Source organism: Gallinula chloropus (genome assembly GCF_964237585.1).
Source record: "Gallinula chloropus genome assembly, chromosome: 4".
Lineage (NCBI taxonomy): Eukaryota > Metazoa > Chordata > Aves > Gruiformes > Rallidae > Gallinula > Gallinula chloropus.
The window spans coordinates 84009847-84033044 of record NC_140088.1 but is presented as its reverse complement, the minus strand read 5'-3'; the positions used below and the strand labels follow the sequence as shown (position 1 = coordinate 84033044).

At 55.5% G+C, this 23198-nt stretch overlaps 1 protein-coding gene across 1 annotated transcript in view; it reads right to left on the bottom strand.

The window, feature by feature from the left end:
* Positions 1-234: 234 nt before the first annotated feature.
* Positions 235-23198, bottom strand: part of ADAM33 (ADAM metallopeptidase domain 33) — a gene marked incomplete at its 5' end in the record, with an annotated part of 28144 nt that continues 5180 nt past the window's right edge. The window contains 22 exons of the mRNA XM_084263455.1: positions 235-656; positions 1927-1944; positions 2639-2802; positions 3100-3345; positions 4087-4177; positions 4789-4939; positions 5265-5373; positions 6492-6569; positions 7508-7712; positions 8201-8309; positions 8774-8969; positions 9315-9404; positions 9782-9959; positions 11833-11975; positions 12553-12637; positions 12742-12908; positions 13372-13443; positions 13545-13610; positions 14011-14197; positions 14673-14749; positions 15256-15331; positions 18397-18473. Coding sequence (XP_084119581.1) covers positions 605-656; positions 1927-1944; positions 2639-2802; positions 3100-3345; positions 4087-4177; positions 4789-4939; positions 5265-5373; positions 6492-6569; positions 7508-7712; positions 8201-8309; positions 8774-8969; positions 9315-9404; positions 9782-9959; positions 11833-11975; positions 12553-12637; positions 12742-12908; positions 13372-13443; positions 13545-13610; positions 14011-14197; positions 14673-14749; positions 15256-15331; positions 18397-18473 — 2637 coding nt within the window. The 3' untranslated portion in view covers positions 235-604. The remainder of the gene's footprint in view (positions 657-1926; positions 1945-2638; positions 2803-3099; positions 3346-4086; positions 4178-4788; positions 4940-5264; positions 5374-6491; positions 6570-7507; positions 7713-8200; positions 8310-8773; positions 8970-9314; positions 9405-9781; positions 9960-11832; positions 11976-12552; positions 12638-12741; positions 12909-13371; positions 13444-13544; positions 13611-14010; positions 14198-14672; positions 14750-15255; positions 15332-18396; positions 18474-23198) is intronic.

Sequence of the window (23198 nt, the reverse complement as noted above, 5' to 3'; positions counted from 1 at the left end):
GGAGGAACCTGTGGTCTTGAATCCTTCAGGAAAATGTCCCAGCACTGTATGGCACAGTCCAAACTGGAAACCACTTTTCTTGGATGGCAAATGTCTCCCCGGAGACAATGCCCAGCATTGAACTCTGGTGGCAGTGAGTGGTGGGGGGGGTCTCACCAGGCCTGGAGGAGAAGGAGGAGGTAGCTAGAAGGATATTACACGACTTCCACTGACACTGTTGTCAGCATCTTTCATAAGTGTTGGATGTTCACTTGACCCCAGGACACCCCATCCCAGCCCATGTGCAATGTCAAGAAGAAACTAAAGCTGGGGGATAAACTGACCAGGAAGCGATGCCAGGAGCTGTGGTAGAGCCCCCATCATGGTAACCCCACTGCCAGCCCACCACAACCCTTCGTTATGTCATGGTACCAATTTCCCCTTCTGTCCCCCACCACTACAGTTTTTTTTTTGCTGAATACATATTCTGTCTTATAAAAATAGTCCTCTGGTATCAAAAGACAAATAAAACTAGAGAGAAATAATATAAGACCCCTGTGGCCAGCAGCAGTGCAAATGAGGAGAGCCAGCTCAGGAAGGATGGGCTTAAGGTGTCCTTGGTTTGTCACTTCTTCAAGGGGGAGGAGGTTGATTGGATTTTGATGGCTGGGACTGGCCTAGAGTGAGAAGAAAGAGGAGAAAACTCATTCAAGCGCTGAGACCAAGCATCCACCACCTCCACCACAACCATCCTTCCACAGCTTGGGGATGACAGACTAGTTGTTGTCCCTGAGACCAGAGGGACTCTGGGACTGTCATGATCACCCACATCCTCTCTCAAAAACACAACCATAAATTGTATGAAACACTTTGAGGTGTTTTCCTTCAGTGTATGCAGAGCCCACCAAAGTACGTGGTGGCACCAGGCAGTAAGCACCAGTGAGAACTGGGAGCCCTCCAGCTTGTTCCCCAAGGGTTTACTACTCTTGGCTTCCCAAAGCACTACCAAGCTACCCAGCTACTTCTTGTGCACTACAAAGGGACATCACCAAATCAACCAACCCAGTATGGAACTGGAAATTCACTAAATCTTTCACTTCATCCATCCAGGAAACACATCAGTTCCTGTCCCTCTCTTAGCACATTGGTGGTGTCAAGTAATGAATCAGGACTGGGACACAGACACATCCTGCTCCCTGGCACAAGTCTGTCCCCGACAGTCAACACTGACATAGGGATCATTTCAGGAGAAGATGGGCAGGCATTGCTCCTGGAGGGCAGCCAGGACAAAACCATGCTGTTGTGGAAGTGAGCAAAGTTTGTCTACTGGGATGTGCCAAATCTGTCTCTTTCAAGACCACAGAAAGGCTTGTCTCATCCACGAGAAGAGATGAGCTATAGGGATTGAGTTACACTGAGAAATTTTGGGACATATTCAGCCTCCTTGTGGTGGCAACTACAAAAACACAGGAACCTAAAATGGCCCAAGAGGGTCAAAGCAGTAATTAGCAAAGCAGACTATGTGGGGATGAGCACCAAGTTCAATCCAGAATGGTGCCTTCTCTCCATGGCTGGATACAGCCCACAAGCCTGTCTAGAAGAAGCGGATGCAGGTGTGATCCCCTGAGGCTCCACTGACCTACTGCCAGATGGTTTAGCAACACAGAAGGAGCTGAGAGTAGTAGAAAGATTGCAAAAGATTTGGACTGAATCTCCCAGTTCCAAACTGGAAAACCTGTGTCCTCCATTTCCTTGGACACTGGTGCCCAAGCCCTGCTACTCTTTGGGTATGCAGAGGGTTTATGTCCTGCTCATCTAAAAGCCTCTGGGAAGGGGTACATTTAATCCCCAGTCCCTTGGGTCCCAGCCTCGTGCTTAACCAAAGGCCATGCCCCACAAGCAGCAAAGACCACCACCCTCCAGCCCTGCACAGTGTTTGTGACTCACCTTTGAGGTGGCATCAGTCTGTAGGGAGGAAAAAGGACAGATCATCAATGTACATGCCTTCACCCCACTACCCACCAGCAGCTCACCAACAGCCTTCTCCGTGTTCTAGGACGGGGGCCATAAGCATCCCCAAATGACAGCATCTCCCATAACCCATCAGGACCCTGTAAGCCCTAAAGTCCCAACCTTGGTCAGCACTGGCCAAACCCTTCCAGGTGGAGGCATGGCTGCAGATCCCAGTATCCCACAGGTCAGGTGAGCAGGCTTTTCTCCTGCACCATGCAAGAGGGAGCATGGGCACAGGGCTCTTTATGTATATAGGGTCCCCATCTGGACAAATGCTTTTGTTGTTGCCTACAGGTAGCAGGACTTGGGACACTCTGATTTCCTTTCTACCTGTCTCTGCTGCCCCAAGATGTCCTGTATCAAAGGTTCCCATTGCCCTAGAGGCCGGTTACCCCCAATTTAGTAGCTTCAAAGTCCTCTGTCCACTTGGCATTCCTCCTGCTCCTCAGTGGCCTGACCTGTGTACATCAGCCATAACTGGGAGGAGGGGAAACCCAGGTCACAGTGAAGACACCATGAGGGGTAGACCAGAGCACACCAAAGTGGTATTTGGGACCCAGATATGACCTGTAAGAACCCCCAACTATGTTCACCTGAAGGAACCGCAGCAGTGGTGGGAAGTAGCTCAACTCATCTCTCAACTTACTTTAATGGCCTCGTAGGGTGGCTTATGGCATTTTTACCCGATGCCTTGAAGTTGGTAGGAGGGACCATGACCAGCAGGGTCTGTCCATGTGCAGGAGGCAGCTCTTTGGCCAGAATAGGACTTCCAGGCAGAGGTCGACGGGGAGGCTGGTGCTTTGGGGCGATCTGAGATCACAATGTGGATGGAGAGAGAAGACACCCTTAGAGCAGCATCCAATGACCTCCTACAAACTTCTGCCCCTGCTGCAGAGCTGAGATGCTTCAAAGCATATAACAACACCCAAACTACCTTAAAATATTATCTTTATCTAAGGAGTCTTCCTCAGTATTGCAACAGATAAATCTCTTAGGATGTTATGACAGCTCCTTAATAGAGCCCAACTCAAAAGAGCCACAGTCATGCAAAACCCATGGAATTTTGATGAGTCTGAAAGGAAAGCAGAGCCAACCAGCAAAGCTCACCTGTGGGGTCCTCACTGGGCTGCAGGGAAGAGGTTTCTTGGGAGGCGGCAGCTTAGCCTGGGAGACGACCGTTTTGGTGGGGACCATGGGTGATTTGCTGAGTGGTGGAGGTGGCCTGGCAGGCTTGGGGTCTCTTGGGCGTGGAGGGATGGAGTGGGGAGCCGGGCGAAGAGGGTGGACAACGTTGACAGGCTGAGAGCCGGGCTGGTGAGGGCTGGGTTTGTGGGGGAATGTAGCCTGTGTTGCCTGCAGGGAGCAGAAAAGCAGAAGTATGGAGAAAATCCTTTGGTCCATTTTCCTGAGGGCTAAAAAGCTGATGTCCCCCTCAGGGGTTGGGCCCTAGGGAGTCACAGGAGAAGCACTGGGCATTTATTCCACTCTCTTGGACCAGCACTTTTACCATCCCACCTAAAATTGGAACACATTTGCTCCTCGCTCCTCACACACGTGGCTGAGAAAGGTGCTGGGCTCAGGAGATCTGGACCAGGGCCAGCTCTGGTGAATCCATACCACATTTCCACCAGACTGATTTACAGAGGTGGCAGACATAATCCCTTCTGCCTCAGTCTCAGCCACTGTGGCCATGCTCAAAAAGACCATCACTTTCTACCAAAAATTCAACCCCGGGCTCACTCACCCTAAGGTCACCAGGGCTGATGCAACCAGAAGCATCTGCTTCCCCAGAGACCCAGGACAAAATTTGGGCATTGCAAAGCCCCTGCTAAGTTTTGCCATGGATGGGCAATTTCCCAGCAGAGGCTTCTGGCAATCACTGGGGTCTTTTTGAGCAGGCAGAGCTCAACACACTCACTTTTAGGAGGGACATGTACTATGACCAAGGGCTGACACAGTACAAAACCAGCACAGAAAACCCGTTGCTTGCCCAATTGCTAGAGGGAGATGTGATCACCCAAAAGTCCCAAGGGGTGAAAACAAACCTGGAAAGTGCTTAATTATTATTTCCTTTATTAGTTAATTATTACTTACTTTATTAGTGTGGCTGGAGGTGGAAACGTTCCGCAAGGTGAACGCAGCTTTGGAATGGCCATCGGTTGACTTCCGACTGAAGGTCTTGTTTCTGCCCAGAATCACAAACAGAAGTCACAGATGGCAAAAATAAAGCACCCATTTTTGCAACAGTTGCCTCCCAAAATGCTGTGTGTCAGCAAGATCCTGTCTCTGTCAACAGTTTGTTAACAGACAGTCTTGCAGTGCTGGGTGAGCAGGGATGACAAATCTGTCTTGAGATACTGAGGGTAATGAAGGAGGTTGGCTGGTTCTGGATTTTTTTCTCAAATTACTGCAGGGGAATGTGTGTGCCTGTATCTGTACTGGGAGGGGAAATAATATCTAAACTCAGTGCAACTTTAGAGTCCTTCCAGCCACCTCCTAAGAGTAGATGTCAAGAAAGCTCCTTGGTACCAGACTGCCTTCATCATCTCTGGGGTTGTCCTGTTCAACTGATTGTTCCTGTCCTCTGCTCATGGGAGAGCTGAGAGCCTCAGATTGTTCAGGAGAGGGCTCTTCACATCTCAACCAAGTCTCATAGCAGTTTGAAACAGACCTTGTGCACCACCAGCTCCTCTACAACAGCCCCTACCAGGCTGGATGCTGCTAGTAACAAGGAAACAAGGTTTCAGAATCTCACTGGATCCTCAAGAGAGGAGGCATTTAGCACACATCACCCACCTATATGTCTCCTGGCTCCTCCTCCTCATCTCCTTTATAAATTTGTTCAGGAGCGAGTTCTCCCGCCGGTAACAAAAGTAGATACTCATCACCAGCAGCGGGAGGAAGAGCAGGAAGATGAGTAGAAGGGTTATTAAGATGGCTTCATAATCTGGAAAGGAAAGCACAAAGATGAGTGTGGAGCTGGGAGAGCCAGCAACCTCCAGCTTTACTTGATGGGAACATCAGTCCCATCTGCCCAGGCACCTAGGCTAGAGACATCATTGATGACCACACATCCAAAAAGGCAGCAGTAGCATCTGGTGGCCTCTGCTGAAAACAGATGGTCACCAAGCAACCAGAGCTGGGCACGGTCTGCCTGAACAGACCTGACCGAGAACACCTGGGAGCAGAGCTGTCAGCAGCTTTATCTCCCCGTCTCCCCTCTTGTGGCACCGCTCCAGTCACGAGGCACCAGACAAGAAGTCAGGACTCACTGTCACGCTGCACCGGTCCACTGTCCACGCTGCCGCCCAAGCCTGGCTTCTCGCAGTAGGGGGGAGCCCAGCCGGCATCGCAGTGGCAGTTCTTGTTGCTGTTGCAGACCTGCAGAGAGAGGAGAGTTGGGAGACCACAAGGGATGCATGGAAATGATGGTCTGTACATTGGGGATGAAGGAGCTTAACCCCTGCCAACATTCACCCCTGGAACAGCACTCAGATCACAGAATCACAGAATCACAGGGGTTGGAAGGGACCTCCAGAGCTCATGGGGTCCAACCCCCCTGCCAAAGCAGCTCCCCAGCTCATATTGCACAGGGCAGCGTCCAGACGGGGCTGGAATCTCTCCAGAGATGGAGACTCCACACCCCCTGGGCAGCCTGTCCCAGGGCTCCCTCACCCTCACTGGGGAAAAGTTCTTCCCCTGTTGGTGTGGAACTTCCTGTGCTCCAACTTGCAGCCATTGCCCCTTGTCCTTTCCCCATAGAGCACTGAAAAGGGGCTGGCTGATTCCCCCTGCATCCCATCCTTCAGATATTTATAAACATTAATAAGGTCCCCCCTTAGGCTTCTTTCCTCTAGGCAGAACAGCCCCAGTTCACTCAGCCTTTCCTCACAGGGGAGATGCTCCAGGCCCTTCATCATCTCCGTAGCCTCCTCTGGACTCTCTCCAGGAGATCCCTGTCTTTTTTATCCCAGAGAGCCCAGAACTGGACACAACACTCCAGGTGGGGCCTGACCAGGGCAGAGTAGAGGGGGAGGATCACCTCCTGTGACCTGCTGGCCACACTCCTCCTGATGCACCCCAGGATCCCATTGGCTCTCTCAGCCCCCAGGGCACACTGCTGGCTCATGGCAACCCTGTCGTCTACCAGGACTCCCAGGTCCATGCCTGTGTTGCACTCAAATCTGTGAGTTCAACAGCATTTCTTCTTGCTTATACTTTCATTCCCCTGCTCTCTGCAGAAGACTTAAGGACCTTAAAGTATCTTCCACTCTCAGCTCTGACGCCGCTCGACTCGACAAGCCTGGTGCCCTTAATACTTTGTGTTAGGCTGGAAATTCATTAAACATCTTCCCCTTGATGTTCTGAGAGCACGAGAGAGTTAGGAAAAGCAGATGCCCACTGTATTGCAGGGGTCATCCCTGTGGGAGCCACTTGGCTTTGCTGAAGTATCTGTGCTCATCTCAGAAGCTTGCTGTAGGTCACAGCCAAGAACTCACCCCATGGCTGTTGCACCGGGAAACGCACTTTTCCAGCTCAAAAAGGGAGGCATTCTGGCACCGGCGATCTTTGCAAACCTGAGAGAGAGCCAAGAAGCTGAAGTTAGGGAAAGCCTGAGAGAGGGGAGACAGTGATCTTCTGGCTTCACAGAGGGGAGTCCTCTGGAAGGATGTTGTCCGTTGGAAAATGAAGGTCAGTTAAACTGTACAGTTCCAGGTCAAGGCAATTCACTCCAATTCTCAGCACAGCCCAGGAAACCTCTGCCATTACCCCCATCCAGCACAGCTCATCAAAGACAAGTCACCACCACTCCCCCTCCCCTCCTCTGACAACCCATCTGGCAGCTCCTGGAGAAGGCATTTGCCATCTGGTCCTAAAAGGTAGGCACCAGCCAAAAAAAACAACACTGGATTTCAAAACCAGCCATCCTTTCTCATGAAAATTGTTGACATTCTGGCCTTCCATCCAAAACTGGGTTGAAATTTTTTACAGTTAAAATGCCAAACAGCAAAGGCTGTATCTCCCCAGCCAGCTCTTCTGGCATGCAGCCCTGCTACCATGTTGTCAACCAGGCTTCTGCCCTTTCTCAACTGAACTGACCCTCTGTAAAGCACTTAGAGATCTGGGGGCTGTAAAAAACCCTAATGTTCAGTTAGCAGCATCTGTTTGGATCTGTCGTCGTGATTCCTAACACAGCCTTCCCCTGGGGAACAGTTTACTTATAGGAGAAAGCCTCATCCATCAACATGCTGCAGCATGCAATTCTTGCTGGGGTTGCTCCACTATGCATTAAATCAGTAAAGCATGGAGGCCAAAGAGAAGAATTTGGTGGCCTATACACAAGGACCTGGTGATGTCCAGAAATACCCTGGTCGAGATGTCACTGAGGCAACTGCCAAGTGTGGGGTGAACCACATCCCATGGCCCAGCTGCAATGCAGAGAAGAGCCAAAGTCTACGAGAGCCAATGAGCTGATCTCCTGGAGGACATCCCAACCCCAGGGAGAGGTACTCACCATCCCATCTCCACACTTTGTCCCTGTCATCACCAGCCCAGGGTCAGAGAGGTCTTCCTCATCATCCTTTGCCGTGTACATGTAGGTGCCTCGGCACTTCACCTCCCGCCCATTGAAGCGGATGGTTGTGTCGATGGAGACGGTGTTGGTCCCCTGGGGCTTCTTGGCTGAGCTCTGGCACTGGATCTTGCCACACATAGCATCCCTAGGAGCAGGTGAGAGCAGGAGATGTAGGAAACAGTCACCTCACCCCTCCTGCCCCATCACCCTCTGCCCTGATTCCTGCTGCCTCACCTCCCTCTGAATTTATGGCCGTGTCATGTTGTGATGGGACAGGTTCAGACAGGGCTTGGGTAAAACATGGACAGTGTAGAGGGAGTGGAGGGAACAGGCAGGGAGGGACCTTCTAAGTATATATGGGTATAACTGGGGATACTGGAAAGCACATGCTCTCTAAATAGCATCTCCTGCAGATGCTGCCTTTGCTTTTCCCTTCAGGCTGGTCTGAGAGGTGATCCACTGTGGTACAGTCTCCAAGCAGTGATGAGGACTGATCCCAGGAAGGACCTGGTGGCTCCCTCAGCGCTGGGGTAGGACCCTTCCAGTCCCTTCACAGGGGTGGGCAAAAGGAGGTGGGGAAGTGGGTGTGGGAGGAGGAGATGGGGCACCCGTGGGTGTCAGCACTGCACCTACCTCTTCTCACATTTCACATAGTGCCCTTGGCTGTCTTTGCCACAGTTGCCATAGGTGTTGCCAGCCATGTTCACATCCTGGAAACAGGCATCTGGGGCCGGCCAGGCGCCTGCCGGGAGGAGGAAAGTTCCAGCATGGGATGGAGAAAGCAGCCAGCAAGGAGAAATACCAAATCTGGGAGCAGGAACTGGATGCTCATGGAGAAAACACCATGGAAAAGTCTCCCAGAGAGCTGCTACTGCAGATGCCAGGTCCTTGGGGTAGCAGCACCACTGTGCAAACAGGGACCCATCTGCTCTGCCCAGGGTAGGGTGGGTGTACATGGGCACCATAGCCAGCAAGCAGACAGAGGACAGCAAATGACCAGGTCCCTGTGAGCGCTGAGAACCTCCATCCCTCCATGCCAGCCCCACAGATATTGACCTCAACCCTGGATGGGGACAGTACAACCCCTACAAACCCATGGGAAGGGGGCACAGGCACCTCTCCTACAGGCACAGCGCTGAGACCTGATGTGGCTCCTGCTCTGGAGAGGGGTGGCAAGGAGACAGGGCTGGGGCTGGTGGGACTCACCCGGTCCCCAGAGCTGGATGCACTGCTGGTGGTGGGTCATGCACATGCCGTTGCTGCAGTAAGCCTCGCCGTAGGCACAGGATGAGCCATCCAGCAGGTACACGTTGGCTGGGCAGTAGGGTGAGGCCCCTGTGCAGTATTCAGGAAGGTCACAGGATCCTGCTGCCTCCCTACAGATTGTCCCAGCCACCTTCAGCTGCCACAGGAGGAGAGAGAAACGTCAGCACTGAACAGCAGCAAAGGGGCCAAGCCAGGATCACTGCTGCCTCCCAGTACAGCTTGGGGCAATAAAGCATCTGTAACATCCCCTGTGGGGCTATGTGGGGGTGTCAAGCCAAATTCCTGCACTGGAGCCCAGCCACAGTGCAGCCAGCAGAGACTCCCCTCTGCAGGCACGAGTTTACACATAACCCTCCTCATTTGGCATCTGGTAAGGGGGCTGACCTCAGGGACATGTCAGTCCTGGGAGGAGGGGGGTGGGGGCTGTATCCCCCTGCATAGCCCAGGGGTAGGCAAGTAGGCATCAGGGTGGGGGGCTTACCTTGCAGTTCTGGCAGCAGTCGCCGTGGGCACACTGGGCCCCCGCCTTCAGCGTGCAGTTGTGTGCATTGCAGCAGGGGTTGGTGCACTCCTGTGTGGGGAGAAGGCACCACCAAGGTCAGTGAGTCCACCCCTCCTCGGTTGCTCCCCCCCCAGCCCCTCCTCCAATCAACAGAGCACTGCTCTTCTCACTTTTTACTGGTGAGGTAAAGTGAGGTATGGGGTGGAGGGGTGCAGAAGACCTGAGCACTCCAGGGCAAAGTCAAGAAGAAATCCAGGACTAAGTTAGATGGATTTAGGAAAGGTGGGACTGTGAAGAGCCCTTGTGATGGAGTCCCTGCCTTGAGCAGCAAACCCCTTTCCCTCAGAAATACCCTTTCTCCACGTGGTCCACATCCCACCACCCAGCAGCTGAGCTGAGCTACAAAAGCTCCTTGCAGGAAAGAGCTGCAGCACCCAGCACCGTACCTCTACCTCCCCACAGTCACAGTCTTCTCCTTCTTCCAGAAAGCCATTGCCACATTTCCGTCCCACCACCAGGTCCTTGGTGTCAGGCAGGTTGAAGAGACACATGCCACCTCCCTTCTGGAAGTAGTTCTCCAGCTGCCTCTTGCTGCAGGAGCTGAACACTCGAGGGAAGGGGTGTCTGCGCAGGGGACAGATGGGGAGGGATGGGAACCGGGGCGATCGGGACCAGGAGAAGGTGGAAAACCACAGTCAGAGCTGGGAAATAAGGACAGGGGCGAAGTGGCACAAACCCTTCCAAAAGCAGAAGCCACCATCAGTCAGATGCATCCAGACCATGAACATCCCCCACCCCAACCTGCACGGCTGAGCATCAGATTGACAACCAGGGGACACCACAGTAAATCTAAATACTTTCCAGTATGGGATGGGGTGGACAAGCAGAGCTACTATACACCACCCCCAGACCATCAACAGGAAACCTCATGGAGCCTGGAAACCACATGGTCTGAACCTCAGAGCTCAGGGAACATCCACGCTTGCAGGCTCTGCCAGCTCAATGCTGCTGTTGTCAGCCCTGTGCACCTGAGACACCACATACCCATCCTGACCACAAGGCCAGTCTCTACATCTGCAGTGACTGTGCCTGCTACCACTGACAGGAAAAACCTGTTTGGGGCCATGGTTCTTCTCTAGTTTTGTGTAAGTTTGCAGGGGGTTTTGCATGACATTAGGGAGGAAGCAAAGCCACAGAGCTGGGTGTCAGCTCTGCATTTCAGTGCTGATTTCAGTTCCTCCTACTACAAAAAAAGAAATAAAAATGGTTTATTTCATATTAGAAGATCCCATTTCTGAGACGTCACAGGTGGCTTCTGCTAAAAGCAGTTCTGAAGCCTGAGGGATATCTCTGGAGCTGTGGGCAAAGTGTAAGACCAAGTAAATTACAGGGAGGTGATCAAGTAAGTACACCCATAAGCCAGCACACAAATGTGCAAACAGGGACAGGCTGAAGACAGCCAAAGATACGTTCCCTGCCCATGGAGGGGAAAGATACTTCAGCAAAAGTAAGGGAAAAAATCAGAGGGAGATGTCAGCTGGAGGAGTTTTGCCTGGGGGGGTCAGCAGGGGCACGGCTGAGCTACAGCATCTGCTGCTGTTTTGCACCAGTGCATGCAGCTTCAGTAGGTGGGGAAGGCTCACTAATTAATAGGATAATTAAACAAACGAGTGCACAACTGCCTTGCCTTGGGAAGGCAGCACTCCTCCCTACTGCCTAGGCAGAGACTAAACCCCATGGGGTCAGCACAGCAGTGGGACAGCCCCGAGAGCCAGGGGAACACAAACTGGGGACACCCTGGCACCACACCACGGTTTTAGTGGTGGGAAGAGTGGGTGTGTTCAAATAACAGGGACTGAAGAGCTGCCTTTCCACAGTGCAGGGCAGCCTGAGATCACTGTATGGTTGGAAAACCCAGCAGAAGGACTTTAGGAAGGGAAGTGGAACTAACTGGCTGAGTTTCATGTGGCTGTGGGCTGAACTGAACTGAAGAGTGAAAGCATAGGAAAACCAACCCTGGCGGGATGCCAGACAGCATCCCACAACCAAATTTAGTGGGTTGGGGTGAAGGGTGTGTGATCTCACCCCACTGCAGCTCTGCAGTGCTGTGAGTCCCCACTGGCACGGATGGGGACTGGGCACCCCCTGGCCTTCCAACTTCACAATGAAGATTAATTTCACCATGCTGAGGTGTGGGTTAGCACAGGCAAATGCCTTGGATTCCCATCATGTGTCCAGCAGATAACACCCCTTCTCTTCCATCCTTAGCTCTTTCAGGATGGAGCTGCTACCCCCCTGCTACCCCTCAGAGACCACCAGCCCTGCCTGCTCCCAGGGATGTACCTGCTCCAGCGAATTGGGATGTGCGGGGCAAATAGGGATGAGGGCAACCAGGGATAGGACCCCTTCCCCACTACCCAGCCCACCCAGCTACAAACAGCATCCACAACCTGCTGGGGGGTCTTAGAGGCTGCATCCCATCCATACTGCCACTTACCCAGTGGCTGCTGCCATGACACAGCCACCTTGCTCCGGGGTAGCCTCCACGCAGCAGCCTGTGCTGTCGTGGCTCATGCCAAAGTTGTGGCCAATTTCATGGGCCATGGTGGCAGCTGCTCCAATGGGCTGCTCTGAGTGGTCCTGCAAAAGGACAGGGGATGCATCAGCACAGCAGCCAGGAGAGATGGAGAGTGCTGATCCCACAGAAGGGGCTGGGGCTGGGGTGATGGAGGGACCACAACATCCCTGGGATTGTATCTGCATCCCATGGAAGGGACAGAGGAAGATTTATGGCAGAAATAGGGTTTGGTCTCCTGAAAGTCCCACATGGACCTGTTGGGAAGCATTTTGGTGGGAGCCATCCGCTGGAAACCTGGGGCCTTGGAAGCACATCCCAAAAACCAGAAACCCCAGTGCCCCCAACCACCACCCTGCCTAGAGACCACAAGTCACCAGGGTCACCATCACCTCATCAGGAGGAGAAGAGTCACCTGCAAGGTGGGGGGTGTACATGGGGTGGGAGACCTTTAAAGCAGGTCTTCCTCAACCTCCTTAGTACTTGACCAGCATCTGAGAGGGGTCAGGGGCTAATCAGCATTATCGTTTGCCCTAAGGCTGCACCCCAGGACCAACCCCAGATGGCTGGTCTACCAAGCCCAGCAAGAAAGGGTGGCAGTGGGGTCCCCTAGCCTGGGAGGCGCAGCAGGGACCATCTTACCACACTGACACCTCCGGAGTTATCCGCGCTGCACATCCCCTCCAGCGGGGCCATGCCGATGGTCGTCCCCCTGAACGTCTTCCCTCTGCCCAGGAAGGAAAACCAAGGGGCAGTTAGCAGACATGGGGTGGTCTGGAGACCCTGGGAGCCCCCCTGCCCCAACATGTCGGGGTGCATTTGGGTGCTCACGTCAGCAGCTGGGCGTTGTCATGCTTCTTGCGTGACTTCAGCGCCTTCTTCCACTGCAGGAAGGACCAGAGTGTGGCATTGGCATCGCTGGTGACTTCGCACTGGTCCCGCTCTGTCCACACCTCCAGGCCGATCAGGGCCACCTTGATATTCAGAGACCTGTAAAACTGCAGGGAGAGGACAGAGATGGAGGGGATGGGGACTAGCATTCCCTGTACATCCTCCTGCCACAGCTTTGCATCTGGAGGGTCTCCAGCTTTCCCTCCAGCTGGGTGACTCAGGGACACATTTGTCCCAAATCCACCTGCAAGCATGAGCTCTATAGGCACAGAAGCCAGCCAGGGTGGCAGCTGGACAACACCTAAGTACGTCCCTGCTCTTGTGGAGGATGCCAGCATTGATCCCCATTGGTCAGTGAAGATGGCCCCAGGGCACCCTCACAGCCAGTGGGTGGCAAAGCACTTTCCACTACATGCTCACATCTGCCACCTACAGTCCCAGCCATGGTGACATGGGGACAGTCTCTGAAGGATACTGCCAGGCTGGCACCGGGCTCAGCTGCTTTCACAAGCATCAGGAACAATGAGGGTAGTGGCAAGGGACCAGCAGGTCCCTCTCACCAGCCATTACCTTGTCCACGTAGTTTGCGATCTCCACGATGCGCTGCTTGGTGTGGCCCAGGTTGTGGTTCTGGTTCCTGTACTGCAGAGAGATGGGGATGGGGAAGGGTCACCAGAGGAAGAGCAGGGAGGGAGACAGAGAAGGGTCCTGGATTTTCATAAAGGGACCAGGTTTCTGCTCACCAGTGTGTGATCAGCAACGATGAAGAGCTCCATGTACTTCATGGTCCTCCAGGCATCTCTCTTTGCCTGCAAGACAGACAGCAAGGCTCAGAGGAACAAAGAAGTGGCCAGCCCACCACTCTGGGCATCTCAGGCTTCCCTGACACCACAGAACTCTCAGGAGGGGAAACTGAGGCATGAGGCAACAAAGAAAACCTGAGTGGCTACAGTCACCCAACATCACCTCATATCATGTCCCACTCTCTATGACCCAGCACCGGTACCCACCCCATGCATCCTCCCTTCAAGCTCTGCTGCCCAAACTCAAACCAGGTAAGCTGCCCATCCAGGGCAGATGTCCTACCCTGCCCAGATGCCAGGCTGATGGGCACTCTGCACAAGCTGCAGGCTATTTAGCAGGGGTGCAGACAGCCTCACTCCCCTCCCTCTGCCCCTGCATGAGCCCAGGACTCCAGGAGGGATTTACCCGGTCGTGCACTGGCTGGAAGAGCCGAGCGATGTCAGCAATGGTGCTCCCAAAACCGTCACCGTGGCCGCAGGTCCCAGCTTGGATGGGCAAGTGCTCTGCTCGGTGGATGATGTGGTGGCCCGGCCCAGGGGTCCCCAGGGGTTTCAGGTAGTAGCTCGTGTTGCTGCTCAGCACTATCAGGCCCCTGGCAATGGAGAGCAGCCCCCAATGGTTCCAGCTCCCCCAGCCCTCGCTGAGACCCCACAAACTCACTGCACCTCAGCTTGGTCCATACCCGGGGTGAGGGCAGAGACAAGAGATGGTGTCTCTGTCAGTACAGGCCAATACATCCTTAGCACTGAACCCTCGGTGCCAGCCAGACCACACAGACACAGGACAGCAGCCAGTGGTTGCAAAGCTCAGCTCGCAGGTACCTGCTGCAGGGTGCAGGATCGTGCCTCCTCCAGAGACAGATTTCCTTGAAGGCAGCTCATGCTGCCAGAAAAACGGCCTCTCACCCCCCTGCCCACCCCCATGAAGAATGGGAGAAGGGGAGCCATGGAAAACCAGCCCCATGAAGCACCTAGAAGGGGGCTTGTAGGAACACTGGTGCAGGCAACAGCCAGGTCCTTTCCCCTCTTTGTCAGCCCCACAAGCCCCTGACCCACACGTCTCCGTACCGTACTCCTGAGCAGGTGCTGAGGACAACCCAGGAGCCCCCGTAGCCCTGGACATGCCCATGGTAGTGGCAGTGGTCCTGGGAGAGAGACAACAGAGACCTCAGTTAGACACCACACGCAGGGCTGGGCAGTGACAAACCCCACACTCTCAGCCCAAAAAACCACCCGTTCTGCACTTCCCAGCCTGGTGAGTGGGACGGACAGACGGGATGGACAGAGCCCAGGGGCTGGACGGACAGACGGAGCCCAGGGGCTGCTGGCGCTGGTGGTTCAGCCCAGGACACGGCCAAGCCCCTCGCCGGGCTCGGCAGGCTGGAAGGGTGACAAATGGCCGGTGGGGTGACGCCGGGGAGAGGGAGAGCTGCCCGAGCCCGGCGCTGCTCGTGTTTATTTCCTGAGGTGTTGTACCGCGGCCAAGAGATACAGGAGCCGCGTGCTGCCGCATTCCTCCCGCGACAGGCGCCGGGGATGCTGCCAGCGAAAACACCACACCCCATCCTGCTGGGGTTCTGGACAAGGCACCCCGAAAAATGGAGATGAGCTAGGCCTGCCCCCCCACACACACCCCCTCCCCAGCACCCACCGTGTGGTTGGGAGCCACCGTCACCGGCCGCCCGTCCGTGGTGTAGTGTGTCTCGGTGTAGCCCGGCGCCAGCAGCCTGTGGAGAGAGGAGAGGGGTGAGGACTCCCGGGCTGCTCCTGGCACAGGGACATGCCCAAGCCTCTGTCACCAGCTCTGGGCAGTCGTGGGCTGAGCTGTCTGCATGGTCCCCTTTTCACAGCCCCCTCCTCCTTCTCTTTGCAAAGCTGGCAGTGTGGCCGTCACCGCTGCATCAGGGCTGGCCCCTGAGCAGAGATTGCCAGCGGGTACATGAATCACCATCCAACATCCCACTTTGATGCACTTTGAGGCTGTCCATATTGCTTTGGGGTCCTCCTGGTTTGGGTCAGGTGACCCACGTGAGGGAAGCCTGGCTGCTGACCCACCCTTGCCTCAGGGGCCACCTCGCCACTGCCATGGACAAGCAGCCTGGCAGGGGGACACTTCTCCATAGGGACCAACCCCCCTGTGGAACTCCCAGAGACCCCAGGGAGCAGGGTGTATCCTGATGGGCAAAGAAGGGGTTGACCCCACACTTGGAGTCCAGCCGAGGACGCAGGAGCTTTGGAGTCTCTGACCTTGATCACATCACTTCACCTCTCCCACAGCACAGCAAGGGTGATGCTTCTGACACAGCACCCCAGCAACAGTGCCAGGAGTCCCACCCCCTCTGCCTTCACCCCATGTGCCTCAGCTTCCCCCCAGCTGCTGGCTATCCCCTACTGAGGCCAGTCCTGGAGCCACCTGTGACAGCCCCATCCCGTGCTGAACAACAGCTCCCTGATGTGGGGAAGAGCCAGATCCCAGTTTGCAACCAGTAAGCGCACAGGGCTCAGGGAGCAGACAGGGGCACTGAGACTGAAATCACCCCACAAGGTGGTGGGAAAGAAGAGGAGGGGACAAAGGGTTTTCCCACCATCCAAATCTGTGCCACCCTGCCCAGATGCCACAGTGATGGGCACACCACCGTGAGCTTGGAGCTGCCGTGGGGGTGGCAGGTCCCCCATGAGAAGGGCAGCTTGCACACAGAGGTCTTGGCCACCTGGAGAAGGACAAAGAAAGGCTGGGTTCTCCCTCTCTGACTGTCTGGCCCTCAGCTCGTGGGGTTTGGCCCCATCCCAGGGGTTTATTCTGCTGCAGAAGAAAACAACCGAGCGGTCGGCCCCAGAATAGCCCTCCCGCCTCTTAGTTTCTATTTTGCAACCAGTTTGGCCCCAAAAATGTCGCTGTGGGCATGTTCCTGTCTTCCCAGCCCATCTGTGAGTGGGTGCCTGGCACCAGGAACTCCACTTACATCAGAGAAAGGAGACAGGAGCTCACCCTGGGTCCTGGAAAAAGGGACCCACGGGCTGCCTGGCAAGGCAAGTGCCCGGCCAGCACAAGGGTGGGCAGACAGGCAGCTGCCCACACAGGAAGGGGACAGGGATGGGGACGAGTCAGCTGAGGACAGCAGAGCTACAAAAGCCTCCACACCATTTCTGAGGAATAGGAGGAACTGGGAAGGTTGAGACAACACCCCCTGAACCAGGAGCACAGTGAATCCCATCCAGGGCCACAGTGAGTCCCAGCACAGCTCAGACCACTGGGATGTCCTCTCCAGGGCAGGCCAAGGACCAAGAGCCCCAGGGAAAGAAGGGCAAGGAGATGGGTATTCTCCTCCAGCACAAGGGCAGGACACCACAAGGGATGGTTCTGGGGACCAACCACATCCCAGTACAAGAAGAAAGAAGATTTGAGGTCTGGCATGGCCTCACTGGCCCATGAGCTAGCAGGGCTGAGGTGGCCCTGTCAGCTGGCACAAGACAGCAGTGTAGATAGCCAGGACAGAATTGATCCAACCAGTAGACACAACCAGCAGGTACAGCCAGTCTTGGGTGCTAAGGACTATCCTGGGTGCCATATGGACTGCCTTTGGTGGCACAGATGCTCTTCGCTGCTATGGACTGCCTTGGGGGCCACACATGGTCCTGGGTGCCATGGAAGTTCTTGGTTGCCATGTCTTGGGTGTCAAGGACTGTCCTGGGTGTCATGGGTAGTCCTGAGTCCCACAGATGCTCTTGGATGCCACATATTATCCTGGGTGCCATGGATGATCTTGAGTGCCATGGACTATCTTGGGTGCCACAGACTGTCCCATGTGCCTTGGATCCTCTTTGATGCTATGGAAAGTCCTGGGTGCTACAGGTGGTCCTAGGTGCCACGGACAGTCCTGTATGAGAACACCCCAAGTTCTCTTTCCCACACACCAAAGGACCTGCTGGGACCTGCTGCCTGGCATCAGGGTTGTTCATGGTGGTGGCTTTTGTACCCAAACCGCAGCAAGAAGAGGGTTCTGCCAGGCACAAGCCTCCCACAGCTGCTGGTGAGAAGCAGAAGTGGAAGCAGAAGCTGGTCCTGCAGAGATCAGCATTCTGCCCTACTCCACCATGGGGCCACCGGGCATCAGGAGGGACCAAAACCCACAAAGGAACATATGCCATGAGGTCCTGGGGAGAGGGGCAAAGAGAGCAGGGCAGGAGATGCAGACAATTGCTCTCCCTGCTCCAGCACAAGGGGACTCCAGGCTGGATGAGTGGCATGTGGGACAGATGCTGCTGGCACCGGCATTCAAGCCAAACCAAAGGAGAAACCCAGAAAGGGTTGAGCAAGGCTACAAGGCAAGGACACCCAGGAACAGTGCCAAGCTGCCAACCCCAAGAGCAGCCCAGCAGGAGAGCAGCAGGGGTTTCCAAATCACTGCCAGAAGTCACCATGTGATACCTCCAAAGACCTCACAGGATCAGCCCCACCAGCAGCGTGGCAGCCCAAGAGCACCCCCATCCCACTGAGCCTCTGCCTGGCACATCCCCGTGCTCTAAGCACCCCACACCACCTCTACCCACACTGGATCCTGCTCTGCAGCGTTGAGCCAAAGCTGTTTGTCGTGTGGCATGACTGTGAGCAGTGGAAAAAGGGAACATTTCAGCCCAAACTGCTACATCAGCCGCAGCAGGCAGGAAGCCACGCCTGGCTGTCCCTTCCTCTGCAGGCAGGAGAGCTGGGAGAGGGTGGCTGGGATACTACTGCTCCAGGTGGGACCATGCCAGGGGCACCCCACACCCCTTCCCCAGCTCCAACACTTACTGATTCCTCTCCAGCACCAGGATGAGCTCTCTGCCCTCGGCCATCACAGCCACCTTTGCCTGGGCAGGCGCTGGCACCTATGGAGAAAGCAAAGGAGAGGAGGGGTTAGAAAAGACAGACCTGCTTTTCCAACTCCAAAAAAGCAGCAGGAGCAGCAAGAGCATAGTGTCTCAGGACAGGGGTGGTGGCCAGAAAGCCCCTGAGCATCTCCAGCTCCTCTTCAGAGGACATCCCACTCTGAATCACACCACCTCTCACCTCCAGAAAGCTCAGCCCCTCGATTCAAGCTGCCAATGGACAGTGGGGCACCCTGCCCTGTTCCCACCAGACACCATCTCCTCTGCCCATCCCTGTCCTCAGCACCTTCCTCTGCTCCCCAGCTCGGGGCGCATCCCAGATCCTTCTCCATGGATCCACTCCACCTACTCCACCCCCTGCTACAAGCCCATGGAAGGTGAGAAATAAACCCTCCTGCTCCATTTCCCAGGAATAGCAGCAGATACATGAGGATTCACACCAGGATTCACCCTGCCAGAGCTGGGGGAAAACCAAACCCCAACTCTGCTGGCAGCTCCCCCAGCAAACAGCAGCAAGAGAGAACCAATGTGGGGTACGGGATCAGGAGCACCATCCTGAGCACCCCAACATCCTCTCCCACCAGAGAGAGCTGCTCCAGCAGAGCACTCCATATCACCCTGGCTCCATCCCACTGGAGATCCGGAGCTGGACACTGCAGAGATTGGTCCCTGGGTGGGTTGGCACCTGCGTGCACCCCTGTGGGGTATGGAAATAGGGAGCCACCAGCCAGGCACTGGATAGCTGCACTGCCAAAAACACACCCCCCCTGGCAGGATGGGGAGGAGAATGGGGGCAGAGAGGAGAACGGTCCAGAGTCATCCCCAAACCACATGCCCTTTCCCCACTCATGGTATGGAATACCCCTTTGGGTCACCGTCCTGCCTGTGTGTTGGGTGGTCGTGTACCCCCACACACACACACTCCTTACCCCTCCCTCCCCCAAGCTTCTGGTGAGGATTAACCCTATCCACGCTGAACCCAGGACACCCGGGATGTAGCTGGTCAACTCCCTCCCTTTTGGGGGGCGGGGGGAAGGGGGTGCTGTGTGTGTGTGTTAAAGGGGAACCCTATGTAGGCACCCCCACCAGCATGGCTCATCCACATGTGACACGACGGGCTGGAGCCCTAAGTGCTGCCCTCCCCTGGTGTCCCCACACCCTGTCCCCAACTCCAGAGCATCGCTCTGCCTCTGTTTATGGTCCATGGGCCATGGCTGACTGTCTCCCTTGCTCAGTCCCTCCTCATCCATGGTGGAGTCAGAGAGCCCAACGGTTTGCCAGCCCTCAGACCTGAGGCTTCCCCAGCTCTGGAGGGAAAGAGGAGAGGAAGGATCTGTCCCCTCAGGGCTCTGCCTTGGGCTGCTTTTAGCATCAGGGATTTGCAGCCAGTCAGCAGGAATGCAGCAGGGTGCAATTCCCAGCCTGGGCTAAAACAGAGGCCAAATCCTGCTGTCCCCTCTCATCCCTATGGACACAGCCAGCGAGGCTTTGCTCCTTTTGCAACCTTGCCTCCTCCACCATGCCCTGGGTACCCAGGGCCACCATCCTGGGGACCATCATGCTTACAAGGGGCATGGTGGGACAAAGCATTTCAGGGTTCCACCACTGCTGCTGCATCCCAGGACACGGGGCTTGTGCTCCCAGGATCAGTGTTCCTGTAGATTGCCCCCAAATTGAGCCCTAGGGATGGAGAAGCCCCATTAAGCTGCTCAAACTGGCCTTGGGGATGCTTCTGGTCCCAGGGAGACCTGGGGATCTGAGCCCTTATGGCCCCATTTCCCCAGGACAGCAGCGCAGGGACATGGTGACGGAGCCGGGTTGGCCAAATCCACCCCCAACCCCCCCCCAAACCCGCCCTCCTCTTCCAACACTGTCTTCCCAGCTCCAAAAAAGGAGAGCAGACACAGTGCTTTAAAATAAAAACAACGGCAAAGCGAGGGGAGCCTGAGGCCCCAGCGCTTCCCAGCGAGCCCCTTCGGCACAGCCACGGGCCCAGGCCCGGCCAGGGGCCCTGCGCCATGTGGGGAGGAGGAAGCCCGGGGCAGAGGGCTCCCCTCCTTCAGCAGTGGTGGGAATGGGCTGTATTTTTAGAACATGATCTTATCCAAACATCAACTCCTTGGCCAAACATGGTCTGGACATTTTTCTTGCCGTTTCCCTTCTTTCCCCTGCCTCACACTCCCCATTTTTCAAGCCTGTTTCTCCCCCTCTCTCTGCTCTCCCCTAATGCCCTCTCCCCACAGCCCATCTCCTCTTCTCCTCCTCCCGCTCCACGTCCCTGCCAGCTCCTTCCCAGCTTTGAATTCCCCAGCAATTACTCCCTGCCTTGACTTAAGGGCCTTTCCTGGCAAAATGCTCTTTCCCAGCTGCAGTCTTAAAGGGCCACGTGTGTGCACAGGGTTATCCCAGCACTCACAGCTCCCCCCATGCGAGCACCATCCCATCTCCCAGGCTCACCAAAAGACCAGAGAACAAACCACCAGTGAAGGGATCTGTGTCTGAGCCCTGCCAGGTGATGCCCTGCAAGCTCTGCCCTACCCCGTGCCTCAGTTTCTCCTGAGAGCACAGGGAAAGGTGACAGGAGCAGGGGCTGACTCTGGTTTCAGCTGGGATGGGAGGAAAACAGCTCAGCACCCAAAGGAAGAAATAAATAGCAGTAAAAAAATAAGGGAGAAGGAGGGTGTGAGCACCACAGGAGCCTGGCAGGAGTCAAATAACCGGTCTAAGGCCAGGAAAGGTCATTGCATCAATTAACCGCTGATAATTTTGCCTTGAGCCTAACCAGCAGGCTACTGGGTCCCCAAGAGCTGCCTGCCAAGACATTGTGCCCCAGGAATCAGCAGGGATCAGCATCTTCCTGAGTTCTGGCATCATCCCAGGCTCCAGCATCACCCTGAGCTCCAGCACCACCCTGGGCTCCAGTAACAGCCAGGCTCCAGCACCACATCAGACTCCATCAGCATGCCAGGCTCCAGCACCTTTCTGGTCTCCAGCATTTTCCTCCCTGACCAAAACACCACCACCCTGTTTCTCCAGCAGGAAAGGACACAGCAGTCCCTTCCACAGGCTACAGGAACCATCTTCCCTGGGACCTGGCTGGATGTGGAGGCGGTGGCCCCTCTTCAGGACACCCCAGCAAAGCCAGTCCCACGAGGAGCTGGGCTGGGAGAGGCGAAGAGCAGCTGGGATGAGTCTGCCCTGGCTGGGACCCAGCCCCTGAGCAGCCCAGAAGACCCACTGGGCTGAGCTCAAGTCTTATTTTTCTTTTTCAATCCACTGACCAGAAGAAAACACAGTGATGTTTGCAGAGGAGCTGAGGCCAAGGGCTTTGTGTTGCTTTTTGAAGGGTAAGGTGATCTTTGTTCCCTCACAGCTCCTGGCCATCCACCTAGCCCAGGCTCCCTCCTCCTCCACCCTTGCTGGAAAGCTCCCACTGCCCCACAGAACAGCTCACCCAGGGGGTGGGCTCAGAGAGCTCTGAGCTCCTTGGGAAAATCACTAGTGAAGCCAAAATCCAAAAGCCACGTTCAGGCAGGTCCCACAAACCCCGTTTCCTAAATAAGCACAGGCAAGCCTGGATGCAATGAGGGAGACAGGGATCAGAGTTACCAGGAGGTGGTCCATAGAGGATTTGGGGATGGGTTTTGCAGCTGGAGTATCATTGCTGAGTCAGGTCCTCTCCCCAGGCAGCTGGATCCCAGGAGCAGAGATGGGAACTGAAGAGAGCAGCTTGGGGACTGCACTGCCTTATCTTAAATGCACATGGGGCTGGGGATCTGAGACCTTCAAGGATGAGCCTGTCAGTCCAGCTGCTCACTAGAAAAGCATCCTGGGGACAGGCTGCTCCAGGGGAGTTGGGGAAACCAGGACAATCCAGGCCTTGGAGACAGAGGCAGGATTTTGGTCATGTTGAAGCAAACTTGGCTCAGGGACCATGTCAGGGTTGGCTCAGTTCTGCCACACGTTGCCAAGGGAAAAGGGCTTCCCTGCAGGAAACAGATTGCAGGAGTGCATGTCCTCAGCACCTGCAACTCGCCCCAAACCACAGGTCCCCTCCCTTCCTCCACCCAGAGCAGGGCTGTGACCCCAGAGGGATGTGATGCTCCCAGGGAGGGCCCAGCACTGCAGGGAGGGGCATGGTACTGCACAGCAGGGATGCTGCTCCACCATGTTTGTCAGAGAATGAAGGAAGCAGCCACATCCCAGCACAGACACTGGCAGCTCCAGGGACTCAGCAGATGATCACAGGGTGTGTGGGGAAGGATGCTGCACTGGTGCCAAGGTGTGTTCCTGGACAGTGATGGGGTGCCAGGAGACACCTGGAGAGAGGCTGAAGGGCACTTCTGCCTCAGTCTTTGAGAGTTATAGAATCACAGAACCCCAGACCGGTTTGGGTGGGAAGGGACCTCAAAGCCCCCACCAGTGCCACCCTGTCACTGGCAGGGACACCCTCCACTAGCCCAGGGTGCCCAAAGCCCCATCCAGCCTGGCCTTGAACCCTGCCAGGGACCCAGGGGCAGCCACAGCTGCTCTGGGCAGCCTGTGCCAGTGCCTCCCCACCCTCACACTAAAACATTTCTTCCCTACACCCAACCTAACCCCCTTGGCAGTTTAAAACCACCACAGGGATGAACCATGCTTGGGAAAAAGCCATTACAAAGGCAAGAAGTAGGGCAGGGAATGCCACTGGCAGCACCAGGTGGGTCCCCAGGGAGCTCCCTAGGG